The 13,373-nt window shown below is 49.3% G+C and overlaps 1 protein-coding gene across 1 annotated transcript in view; it reads left to right on the top strand.

Moving 5' to 3' along the window:
* Nucleotides 1-5,251: 5,251 nt before the first annotated feature.
* SESN2 (sestrin 2) overlaps nt 5,252-13,373 on the top strand; it is a 15,967-nt gene continuing 7,845 nt past the window's right edge. The window contains exons 1-2 of the mRNA XM_077775839.1: nt 5,252-5,712; nt 12,424-12,489. Coding sequence (XP_077631965.1) covers nt 5,623-5,712; nt 12,424-12,489 — 156 coding nt within the window. The 5' untranslated portion in view covers nt 5,252-5,622. The remainder of the gene's footprint in view (nt 5,713-12,423; nt 12,490-13,373) is intronic.

The following is a 13,373-nucleotide window of genomic DNA, read 5'->3' as shown; positions in this document are numbered from 1 at the left end:
GTTGAGCGCTTCATCTCCATCAAGCCTTGTTAAGGAATTTGCATGCATTAGCTCTTCCCCACAACAGCCCCTGTGGAGGTAAACTTCACAGCACCACTTTACACAGCAGGAAACTGAGTTTCAGAGAAGTGAAGTAACTTGCCTAGGTTCACACAGCTGGGAAGAGTTAGGACTGGAAACTTCAACTCCGATATTCGGATTCCAAGTCCAACTTATTCTGGGGAGGGAATGGGTACAGAAGTCTTTCAATAGGAAGAGATAGGAAGGGACCGTTGCTAGGGCTGGAAACATTACTCTAAGCACCGGCCTCAGGGTGGAGAGAGGGGAAGAGGAAGAGAGCAGCGAGAAAAGCCAGTTTTTTCCTGGAAATGGGAAGCTCCCAGGGCTGCCTATAATGATGCAAGCGACCCTGCAGTAGGGGCCTGGACTAAGGTTCTAGTCTCTGCTCTGTGGCTAACCTTCTGGGGGCCCTCAGGCTTCCTGTCTTTAAGATGAAAGAGTAAGCCAAAACAACGGGACGTAGCTTCAAGTTGGGAGGTCTTTGGGAGCATGGTCTATACCAGCATCAGAGGAATCCTCAGCAACCACACACTCTTTACTTAGTTGTTGCCTGGACTCTTCTCAGGACCTTCAGGCGGTGACATGGGACCGGATAATCCTGTAAACTCAAAACGGTTCGAGATGGCCCTCAATCCACCCTTTTTCCCCAGGTCCTTTCTGAACTGTAGCAGAGTCTCGCCTGTAGGGGGCGTTGAGGGCTCGCTCAGCCGATAAAACCAAATTGAAATTCTTAATTATCCAAAAGAACCTAGCTGGTCAGTTTTTGTATTTTATTTACTAAGAGGGATGAGCTTTTGAAACCTGAAGTATACAATGGATGAAACTGAATTATACGCCTTGCCCAAATCCCTTTACAGTGGCTCTGAAGGTTTAGAGCTCATTTCAGTTCCTTTGTTGTACAGATAAGGAAACAAATTCTAAAAGCTAAGATATGTATATCGCTTTGGGTCATATGGCTAAAAGCTAGCACCTAGGTGCCTGACTCCTGGGCAGCGGTCTTAGGAGGCAGTTGGCTTTGTTTCTCAGAGTCTGTGGTTGTTCTACCTCTAAAGCACAACTCCAGGAGACAACTTCAATTTTGCTGTAAGGCTTTGACAGCTCAGGACCTGTGAGCCAGAAGATTCTTCCTGGGCACCTAGCACAATGCCTGCTTAATGAGTAATTAAATGGAGGAATGTATGCCTGAGCCTTGGAGGGTGGGTCTGCTTTTGGCTTTATCGAACCCGTTGGAGTTTGGTTTCTTCCCTAAAAGCTCCCCCAAGGCAGGAATTGTATTCTGAGCTGGGGGCTGGGAGGGTGTGTGTGAGAAAATAATAAAAAGAGCACAGAAGATTACCTCTGGGGTCATAAATCACAGCCCCAGGTATGGTCAGGGTACAAGGTTATTATAGCAGAGTGATTCCAGGATTAGGGATTAGAAAATTAATTCAGGAAGAATGAATACAGAACAAAAGAGAATCCCATTAAGGTTAAAATCTGTGAGAGGGTCTGAAAGTAAAGAAACCTCAAAAACATTTCAAATCCGATCTAGATGTATCTTCAGGACTGGAATGTGATTGAAGAATAAAAATAGCTTTGGCCAATCAGTGGCCTCAACATAGCTGATGCAAGAGTCGAGTGAGTATGGCAACAGGAGGTGGAGATCTTTACTGAACCAAAAATACAAGGTGTGGGGGAGGGGAGGAATAAGCCCAGCCCATGTCACCCGGCCATTCCCTACTGGGCAAGAAGCTTCACTGCTGGATTTTTCAGAGCCCAGGATAGTGCTTGGTACACACTAGATGGTCAATAAATATTTACTAAATAAAAGAGAGAGGGAAGAAGTGAGAGCCCCGACCAGCAGGTTTGATCTGAGTGGAGCTGGTTCAGCGATTCATCTTTTCACTGGTTTCTTTTGCTCAGGTTTCAACCGCCCTGGCCACCTTCAAATGAGAACTTAGCTTTTCATGGAGCCTGTCCTATAAAGAGGGATGGTGCTGGCCCACCAATTATACAATTATAGACCACTTGACAATTATATTCATCACTCCCAATGAATATATTATAATTCTACTTTATGAATTACTTCCTTGTGCCAGAGTGTTTTTTCGTGTTTTTTTTTTTTTTACATTTATCTATTTATTGAGAGATAGAGTGAGACAGAGCACGAGCGGGGAGGGACAGAGAGAGAAGGAGATGCAGAATCTGAAGCAGGCTCCAGGCTCTGAGCAAGCATTCAGCACAGAGTCTGATGCAGGACTCACCAACCATGAGATCATGACTTGAGCTGAAGCTGGATGTTTAACTGACTAAGCCACTCCAGCGCCCCTGTGCCAGAGTGCTTCTTACAATTCAGGCCCTTCTCTCATCCATGGTGTATGTAGTTTCTGCTTTGGAGTCATTCCTACCTTGGTTTGAAGTCCTTACTCAACACATTACTAAGCTATCTTGGCCAACAAACCTCTCAAGCCTCAGTTTCCTCATCTGCCAAATGAGGGCATAACCCATACCTCACCAGGTTGTAGTCAGAGTTACACGAAATCATAGATACATCCTTGACTATTGTTTGAGCTCAGTAAATGGTAGTAGCTGTGTCTCTTCTGAGCTTTCTTTCCTTACAGATTGGGTCACAAAAGCTCATCAAATTGAGAATATTTGTATCCTTTGCTTTTTCTTTTCACAAAACCACTAACTTTGCAAGTGAAGCCTTGGGAATAATTTAGTCATTTCCTTGAAGATTCTAAGGGATTATTCTACAGAGGAGAGTAACTCATATTTATTCAAAAACATTTGCTGAGGACCCACTACATGTTAGTGGGGGGTACAAAAGCAATTAGACACCGCCTCAAAGGAGTTCTTCCACAGCCTGGTGCAGTCAAAAGAAGATATATGACACTGAAATGAAATTTTACCTTTCTGAGCTCAAGTTTCCTCATTCTGCAAAAGTAATCAATCACATATTCCATTGTTAGCTGAAAGGAATAGGTAAGACATGCAGAGGTAACAAGGCTGCATCACATTTGAAGATCAGTGGTGTAAATACGTAGAAACAATGTGTTGAGGAATGAAAGAGTAGAAGAGATTATTTTCAGCTGAGCCGAAAAAGCAACCCTTTCTGTAGGAAGTGGCATTTTTGAAGGCTTCATTCAGGCCACAAACAGGCATGAAAGCATTGCATGCTGGGTAGGATTTCAGTGGGCAGAGATTTGCCGAGAGAACTACTGGAAGAAAGGTTTGAACGCCAAACAAGAAACATGGATGTGGCAGGTGATAAGACTGGAAAGGTAGAATGAGGCAGATCTTGGCAGATACTATCAGTCTAGAGGTTTGACCTTTATTCTTAGTTGATGACATACCGGTAACATTTTTTTTTTTTTTTAAATCTAAACACTGACACTAACTACAGGGTAGATTTTAAAAAATGAAAGCTGAGGGGTCCCTGGGTACCTTGGTTGGTTGAATGCAGGACTCTTGATTTGGGTCAGGTCATGATCTCATAGTTCATGAGATTGAGCCCTGCATCGGCTCGGCAAGCTGAGAGTGAAGCCTGCTTAGGATTCTTTCTCTCCCTCCCTCTCTCAAAATAATAAATAAATGAATATTAAAAAAATAAAAATGAAACTGAATCTGACATATGGGGATTTACAGGGGAATTCAATTCAAAGAAAGATTCGGTCACCAAGGGCATATTATTGGCAAGACAGATGGCAGAAGGCAGAGACAAAGATTTCAAGACATGGACCCTTCCCTCAAGGAGCTTATAATCAAGACTGTCAGATAAGACATGCACACAGTGGTGCCTGGGTGGCTCAGTCCTTAAGCCTCTGTCTCTAGATTTCAGCTCAGGTCATGATGTCAGGATTCAAGAGATTCATGAGCCCCCCCTGGGGCTCTTTGCGGACAGCATGGAGCCTACTGGGGATTCTCTTCCTTTATCTCTGTCTGTCCCTCTCTCTCTTTCTCTGTCTCAAAAATAAATAAATAAATAAATAAGCATTAATAAAAAGACATGTACACAGAAAATTACAATGCAAGGTAGAGTGGGATACGTGTTCTAATAATAGAGCCCCAGCCCAAGTGCCTCCTTGGTTGCTCAGCAGAGGGTGAAATTCATTTCCTTCTTCCAAGAGGCTGGAGGCAGGAGACCAAATTAGAGGGTCATCCTTGGAGTGGTAAGCCTACTCTCAGAAAGTCTCAGAGGGGACCTTGGCGGTCTTATAGCCCACCCTCGCTCCTGCTAGGATTCTATATCCAGAGTAAACAATGACTTTAAGATGGAAACAAAAAATGGAGTTCTAAAGAAAAACTGTCAAGGAAGAGACTGTGGGAAGGAACAGGAGATGAATTCACTTTTGAGGCGCTGGTAGAAGTGCTGGTAGAAGCAACTTATTCCCAAATGGAGCACTGAAGGCCAGGAAATGGATGAGATCAGAGAGTGTCTGGAGAGAGGAGGGATAAAAACAGAAACTGGGGAACACCCACGTTCCAGGGGGTGGGAGGAGAAAGAGGAGTCAGAGAAGGAGTGGCCAGAGAGAGATGTGAGAGAAGACCCAGTAGAACACCTTGTCTCAAAGTTTCTAGAAAGGGAGTGGCCGAAATGAAGACAAGACTGGAGGCCCCAAGGAAGCAGAAGAAACTGCAGCAATAGGGATTGAGATTAGACATGAGGTTGCCAAGGACCTTTCAATGAATGAAGCCTTTTCCAGGGACCCCACAAATACGATGGGTTCCCCGTGCCTGGTACATTTTAAGGTGGAGCTCTCCCGGAGGCCAGGGGGACAGGGCTCTGCTCTAATCTCCAAATATCTGGGGTTTGGCTCTGTAATTAGCACCACCTCTCCTAACCATAACCAGTCCCTGCAGGAACTGAAAAACTAAGGAACGTACTTGGGAGGGACTTCACACCCAGCTCTCCGGCCCAACCCGGTGAAGTCCCGTTTCATCATGCAGCTGTAATGACTCTCCTGGCTGTCACTCTCATCTGAAATTACCAACGATCTGATTAAACCCTTTTGCGAAAGTTTGCAGCATTCATCCTGGGCTGACTACAGCTCCCAGAATTCCCCGTCGCTTCCCGGTGCCGATTGGCCGAGCTGTCGGCTCCAAGGGGGGGTGTCGTCCCCGCCTCCCCGAGAAACAGGCATCTGATTGGCTGCGACGCGGGGCTTTTGTATCCCCGCCCTCCCCCGAGGACCGCAGCAGGCAGAGCGGCTCTGCTGGTGTCAGAGCCCGGCGAGCGTCGGCAGTTCCGCGGCGGGGATGCTGAGGAGCGCTGGGTTGACGAGCAGCCGTGGCCACTGCGGACTTCCGAGGCACTCCGGGCCGTGAAACCCCTGGGCCGCCGCCAATCCCAGGTTCCTGAGGCCATTCCCCGCTCCTGAAGCCGGCCGAGGCGAGAGTCCAGCGGAGCAGCGGCAGTTCCCTGATTCTGGGCTTTCGTAGCGTTCTGGAACCCCGAGAGACACCCCGGGGCTCTAGAACCTCCCCAGCGGCCCCCAGTCCCGGCTTCCTGCGTGCGTCTGTCCAAAACCCCCTCGGTTGCACAGGTCGCCGGCGAGCCGTGGCCGTGTCCTGGCACACACCATGATCGTTGCAGACTCCGAGTGCGGCGCGCAGCTGAAGGGCTACCTGCCATTCTCCCCGGGCGGCGGCGGCGGCCCTGGGGCCGGGGAGGTAAGCAGCGCTGGAGCGACGCCACTCTTCCCTTGAGCCCCGAGCCGCCGCTAGGCTTCGGGGCTGTCCCGGGCTGAGCCTGTGCTCGCCCCCCCTCCCCCTCCCCCACCCTGGCTCGCGTTCGGGGAGGGGGAATGGAGGCGCGTAACCTAGGAATGGGGTTGCATCAACTGGCAGCCTCGGCCCCCTCCGCCCCCTCCCCCCGGGGTTGTGGAACCTTCCCTGGCTCCCTCGGACTCCTGGCCAATAGGAGAGGAGCCTTCTCGAGGTTATCTCGGGTTTGGGCTCTCTGCAGGAGAATCTTCAAGTCCAGGCAAATCCCGGTCGCCGCGGCCCGACCACTCCTCCTCCCCGCCCCCTTCCGCAGATTCCCTTCTTCTGGGCCGGGGCTGGCGGACGGAGGACTCTTTCTAGGATACGTCCCCGGGCCAATCTCCCAGTACTGGGATAGGAGCACCTGGGACTTGCCGACCGAGGTCGACCTCGTCCCCCCCCACACCTGCACCCCCGATACGAAGCCGGGGGTAGCGGGCACTCCCCGGGCCTTGGCCAGCTGCCCGGTACGCGGCGGCGGCGGCGGCGGTCAAAGCTGGGGGAGAGGGGGAGAAACCCTGGACTCGGCTCCCGAAGGCAGGTGGCGATTAGCCTGCGCCCTGCTAAGTGGCCTCGGGTCCCAGAAGTTTGCTTCGCCGGGACTCTTTGCGTCGAAGCTAGAAATAGGCTGGGCCTAACCTGACACACCTCCTGCTCCCTCCCCATCACCACCACCCCCGTCGACTGTGGACATCTTACCATTTTTTAAACACGTACTAGATTCTAGTCTGCGGGTTTTGCCTTTTCTCTGAGTCTTCAGGACTAATGTAGCAAAATATAAGCTACACTATAGCCCCATTTTCCAGGATGAGGAAATTGAGGCCTAGGAAGAGCTACGGAGAGACTTCCCCTTCACTCATGCCACCAAGTAGCTCATTCTTCGGCCTGGGCGTCTCTAGGATTCCCTAGTGTGCTTGGCACTACAGAAAGTTTTCGTTTCCAGGCCTGGAGCGTGGAGCAAGTGTATTCCTGAGGCTGGGAGTCTTGACCAGCGCTAGTCCTGTGTGACCCTAGGGAAATCGCTGCCCTTCTCTGATCTGCATGGTTTCTGGGGGTCCTACCCCCAGCAGTGGATGGTTTGTGTCCTGGGTTTTCTGTGGGTTTGTTTACTCTTCCCCATCATGGTTTAGGAGCCCCAATGTGGAGGAATGAAGTGCAGGCCTGCCATTTCTCTGCTGAGTGGCTTTGACGAAGTCACTTTACCCTGAGTCCATTTCTTTCTTGGAGGGTGGGGGTGGGAGCTGGAAATCGTGTTATTGAGAGCGCCTGGCCACTAGAGGGGAGCGTGTCCGGGTTCCAGCCCCTGTCCTCCCATCACTGGCTGTGTGACCATCGCCAAGTTATCACTTCTCTGATCTGCAACTTCTTCCCATGGAAATTTGATCATATCTCTGAGGGTTGTTGGGAAAAATGACAATACTAGCAAAGGCTGAAGCACAGTGCCTGCAACAGAGTAACTGAGTCAGATATGCTTGGTATTGTTAGAATGTGGTCATTTCCCTTTCCCCAGAGTGTGTCACAATGGGGTGCCTGAACCTGTCCCTCCTGCCTGAGGTGAGAGCTGGCCCATCCCTCTCTGAGTGCCTGGGAAGTGGCCTGGGGAGAAGAGAGTGCCTCAGGTAGTCTGGGTAGGCTCTGAAAGAGTGGCCTTTAGATGGAAGCCACCGTCAGCAGCAGGAGAAAGATGTTGATATCTGAACGCTTTCCACACGCTTTTTCTTTTTCTCTCAAGAAAAGACCTTGGGAAGATGTCTACTTTAAGCAGAATCCTTAGAAGACAGCAGGGCGCTGGACTTACAGTCCCTGGTGCGGGGGGCCCAAGGAAAGAGACCCAAACGTACAGTCCTCTGAACTCTCCTCCTTTCACCACATGCCCTTAACCTAAAGGGGTCAAGGTCTACAGACTCTAGGACTTCACTCCAGGACTGGAGTATGTTTTCAGAGTCCTATTGGGCTCTAGAATCACTTCCTCAAACATCACTTCCTCAGGGAAGCTTTCCCTTCCCCACCCGATAGGTCCCTTCTGCGTTCCCTCCTTCAGGCCATCTTCTTGGTTGTTGGAGCTTTAATCCCAGCCATAGCGTAACAACCCCGTATTCGGGCGTTTTGTGTGTCTCCTTGGCTGGACTGGAAACAGTCTGTAGGTCACATCCCCATCCCCACTGTTCTTAGCCACCTACTCAGGGCTTGTAACTCTTTGTCCCTGTTGGTTTAGCTGACACTTGTGAGCTGCACATGCTTTAAAGTCAGATCTGAGCTGTCCGTGTCTGGAACAGGACTCAGAGATTGCCTCAATGAGCTGTCGCTGAAGAAAGAATAATAAGACCTATTTCCCTCAGGGTAGTTGTAGAAATCAGCCAGATCAGATGTATGAAGCACTTAGCCTAGTGCCCAGCCCATGGCGCCACTCACACCGCCTTCTTCCAAGGCTTGGAGGTAAGAGGCTGCTTGAGCTCTATGTCTCCTTCCCATGTGGAAACCCAGGCAAGGATCCGAGTTCTGCGGGCAGCTGCGCACAGGGTGGGGCTGGGGACGAGTCTCTCCCAGTCCCAGCTGGCAGAGTTGAGCTCATAGGTATCTGGAGCTGAGTCCTGGGGGTTGCAGGCTCTGGATAGAAGACCGAGAATAAGGCTGGGGCTACTCCAAGAGGCTGATGTGGATGATGGAGAGAACCCTTAGAAGCCAAAGCGAACTGAGCGCACATGTCAGGCTGGCCACTTGTCAGCTGGTGCTTAACCTTTGGAACCTTAATCTTTCTTTGTGGGCAACAAAGAGACCCCCACCCCCAAAACTGAGGAGTTTATAATGCCTATGTGCAAATTAGCATTTAGTGAACGTTTAAATTAGGAGCCAGGCTTTGAGCTTAGGGGGTGGGGGGTGATCCTCTTCACAATTGCCTGGCTGTTCAGGGGCCACCCAGAGGGACTTCAGTGTCACTGGGGTAACAGGGAGCCAGATCTAGTGTGTGCCCTCGAAGTCAGAAACAACACAGTGCGACAGGTGCAGTGACTGGGGGCAGAGGATCCCTGGGAATGTGGGCAGGGAGGAGAAGCTTCTGGTGAACCCCAGGTGCAAAGCCTGATTTGATCTCTCGTAGCCTTATTCCTTGTCTGTAAAATGGAAGGAGGAGGAGGAGATCTTACCCTAAATGCATGTAAAATGCTTAGCTGATGGTAATCAGTTTTGTTACCTACCATGATTATTGACTTCCTACCCCAGGAAATAGGGGAGGGCTGATTTGGGGGCATCTTCTCTGGGCAGTGGGACCCTGCCCTGTCTGCTTCCCCAGAGTTCTGGGCATCAAGTTCAGAGAAACTTTCGGGGTATTGGAGCTCTGGATTGGAATCTCCCCGGTCTTGCCTTCAGGCCTTGGTATTTTCTGTTCCCTTTGGCTGGAATGCTGATCCCCTAGATCTTTATGGGCCCTGCTGCTTTCTCATCAACTCATTTAGATATTTGATATTTAGATAGCAACTCAAAGGTTCTCTCCTCCGTAGCTCTCCCGGTCTCCTCAGACTAATACATTGCACACCCCCACTCCATCGTACACTCTCGTTGTTCTTTTTCATTTACTTTGTATAATCTATGATTTGAAATCCTATTCATCGTTTGTCATTCTCCTTTAGACCATGAATTCTGTGAGGGCTGAGACTGTCTTTTCACTCCTGTTCTCTTGTTGCCTTATAGTCATCAGAAATGTTTGTTGAGTGAACAGATTAATTCCGGTTCCATCTGAGAAGCACTTAACACAGTGCCTTGTACTTGAGAAAATGATCAATAAATGGTGTGAAACGATGGCCCTCCACCCCAGCTGTAAATCATGCTGGGCCCCACCCAATTAAATTAGAATCACTGGAGGTGGGACCTTGGCATTGGCATCTTTTTAAAAGCTTCTCAAAGGGATTTTGTACTGCTTGGGTTGAGAAGCCCTTGTTTGAAATTACAATGAGATTAACGATAACTGACTTTTGTTCAGTGCTTGGTGTGCTGGAGGAAGGGCTGTAGAGGTATTATCTTGTTAAATCCTCATGACTACCCAGTGAAAGTGGGTACTATTATCCCTATTATTTGGTGAGGAAACCGAGGCTCACGTTGCCAGCAGATAATAGGTGGCGGAGTTGTCATATGGTCCCAGGCAGTTTAAGCCAAGAGACCCTATGCTTCAACTGTACTGTATAATTATCATCAAGGTGTCACCATCGTCATAATTAGGAATGAAAATATTGGTGGGTCCAGACCTATCACCGAAAGGTATCAGTCCCTTCCCTTGACAGTTCCTGGGGCAGATTTGAGAGAGAGAAAGGGTTCCTAAGGCTGTTCCTTGTACCTCCCCAGCACCCTAGGGGGGCCCTCCAGGTCCCCCTTCCCACCCCACCCCCAGGCTATGGTTTTCTATCTGCCCTCCGGTCCCCTGAGGGGAAGGCCCAGACTGTGGAGTCAGCAGTCCTTATCTCCTAGACCGAGCTGTTAGGCTTCTTTCCCTTGGTGAGGGAGGAGGGAGATTAAAAGTGAGTACTTGGAGAGAGTGGTGATTTTCTGTACTGGACTTGGACCGGACTGGCCTGGTAGCTCCCAGAAGTGTGGGCTGAAAGGGGCCTGAGCAGTTAGCCCAACTACCTTTTTTGTCCAAGATTGAGGCCCAGAAAGTCTAGGTCACTTTCTCAGGGTCACACAGCAAGTTAGTAACAGAATTGGTACTCGGACCTGGGACTTCCAGATCCCCCTGTTCTTTCTGTGTGGTCTTTCAGAGCCTCAGAGTTCTGCTTCCCTCAAGGGGTTTTTGGGCATCTGAGAAGGAAGTTTCAATTATAATCTTTCATCCCTGGACACCTGGGGATTGATATTAAGTCCGGTTTCCAATGAGGAGGGGAGAGTTAGGGGGACACCCCTCTCCAGTGAGGGCGTGACTCTGGTAAGCTGTTTCCAAGGCCAGTACTGAGAAGAGCCCCCCTCCCAGTTGTCAAAACAAATGAATAAATATCCTCTCTGAACCCCACCTCTCAGACTAGGAGCAGATTTAGGGAGTATATGACTCCAGTGGTTTCTTTTTTCTTTTTCTTTTTCTTTTTTTTTTTTTTAATGTTTATTTTTGAGACAAGAGGGACAGAGCATGAGCAGGGGAGGGGCAGAGAGAGAGACACAGAATCCGCAGGCTCCAGGCTCTGAGCTGTCAGCACAGAACCTGATGTGGGCTCAAACTCTCAGACCGCAAGATCATGACCTGAGCCGAAGTCAGACACTTAACCCGCTGAGCCACCCACGCACCCTGACTCTGGTGGTTTCTAAAGAGCCTCCAATACATGACGTCGGAATAGCTGCTACTGCCCATCTTGTGTGCCCTGCTTGGATTCCCTCCATGCTTCTGCGCTCTCTCTCTGTTTTCTTCCTTCACAGATTAGTATGAATGGCCTGGCCCTGCCTTCTACGGAATGTGATCTGGTATCAGGGAGACCTGAATCAGACAATTAGAAGACAATGTTTTCAGAACCAAATGCACCAGGAATTGTGGGGTGACAGATGAGGGTCATCAGAAGGTTCCCAGGCCTGGAAGACAGATAGTTTTGCAAAAGGAGTGACCAGTGGGACAGCAGTGGGCCTAAACCACTGATTTTTTATTTATCTGGAAGGCTAATGGGAGCTAGAGGCAGGGTTTTAGGCCTTCTGATGAGATCTGCACTTGAGAAAATTCTCTTTGGCTCCGGAAGGGTGTTCCTCCTGGAAACCACCAGTGTCGTGGACTCATTAAATGTGCTCCTAGTTCTAGAGGTGTAGTTCAGGAAGGACGTTTTCTTTATTCCTTCATTTTGTGAATATGGTAGAGGAGGGGGAGGAGACGGCAGGGCCAGGGAGGCTGGGAGACCCTTGGTGAGGTTGTGGGAGGTGATCGGACCCTCCGATGGGGATGGTAGTAGTCTATGAGGTGGTGATGACGGGAAGGGGAAGAAGTGAGCATTTGAAAGTAACTGAGGCTGTATCATAGGAATCTAAGGGACTCGGTAACCCGGCTTCAGGATGCAAATGAGAGGGTTTCTTGTACGGAACATCCAGGGCTGCTAAAAAGGTGGCCTCCCAGAGATGTTCACCGTGGTGGCTGTATATCTCCCTTCCCCACGCACCTCCTACCCAATACTGGGGCTCCTGGGTTCCTGCCCGGTTCCGGAAGAAGTCACCCTGTGGTGTGAGCCCTCTTTCTTGTTTACCCTTTCTCCACTGCCATCAGGTGTAGATCTCCCACCTGCATCCTCCATGTAGGGTGCACCAAGAGAGTGGTTTGGAAATCTCAGTGTGACCTCTTGGGTAAGAGGAGAAAGCTGGAGGGCGAACTATGCTCCTAGTCCTCCCTTTAATTTAAAAAAAAACTTTGTGTTTTATTTATTTCTGAGAGGTGGGGGGGCAGCATAAGCAGGGAGGGTCGGAGAGGGAGGGAGATAACAGAATCTGAAGCAGGCTCCAGGCTCTGAGCTCACTGTCAGCACAGAGCCCGAAGCAGGGATCGAACCCACAAACCGTGAGATCATGGCCTGAGCCAAAGTCGGACACTTAACCGACTGAGCCACCCAGGCGCCCCGTCCTAGTCCTCCCTTTTACCTCCAATGACCACGATGTATTTCCTTCCAGGAGCAAAGGGGAAGTCGGGCTCGGCGAGGTCCCCGAGGGCCCAGCGCCTTCATCCCGGTGGAGGAGGTAAGCTTGGAGGGGGTTAGGAATTCTTGATTCCTGGGAAGTGGGGGTGGGGGTCTTTGCTGATCTCTTGAAATAGTAGCTTTGAAACTACCCTTTCAGGTTCCTGACTCATTTAATCCACAAAGAACTCTGTGGGGCACGCATATCACAACCCCATGTTGCTAGGAAGAAACAGGTTGAAAGATAAAGTGATAATGACACTGTTTGGTTCCCAGAAAAAGGCTTGTTTTGCCTTGAGAAGCTAGAACTATCTATGCTGACTGCTTTTCCTTGACTATACACATGTGTTACTTTTTCTTCAACCTCAAAAGTAATTATTTTGTTCATTATAAAAAATCTTTTTATTTTGCAGAAAGCTCTGGTCTGTAATCCCATCTCCCAAAGAGATAATCACTGTTACTTAACCCTTTATCACTGTTTTATGGACTTTTTTCATATAGAACCAAGGTCATAGTTTATATCCTTTGGTGTGGGAGCAAGGTTATCGTCATGTTCTTTATTTTTTTTTCACTTACTACGACAGACATCTTTATTTTTATTTTTTTAATTTTTTTAAATGTTTTTATTTATTTCTGAGAGAAAGACACAGCGTGAGCAGGGGAGGGTCAGAGAGAGAGGGAGATATAGAATCTGAAACAGCCTCCAGGCTCTGAGCTGGCTGTCAGCACACAGTCTGATGCGGGGCTCGAACCCATGAAATGTGAGTGAGATCATGACCTGAGCCGAAGTCGGACATTTAACCGACTGAGCCACCCAGGCACCCCATGACATATATCTTTAATCCACTGAGTCGGATCATTCGTTCACTAATCTTTTAAAAAATTTTTAAAGTTGATTTATTTATATTGAGAAAGAGAGAGAGAGCATGAGCCCGGGGGAGGGGG

Source organism: Crocuta crocuta, unplaced genomic scaffold (assembly GCF_008692635.1).
Source record: "Crocuta crocuta isolate KB4526 unplaced genomic scaffold, BGI_CrCroc_1.0 scaffold127, whole genome shotgun sequence".
NCBI lineage: Eukaryota > Metazoa > Chordata > Mammalia > Carnivora > Hyaenidae > Crocuta > Crocuta crocuta.
The sequence above is the reverse complement of the archived record's forward strand: the minus strand, read 5'-3'. Positions and strand labels throughout refer to the sequence as shown.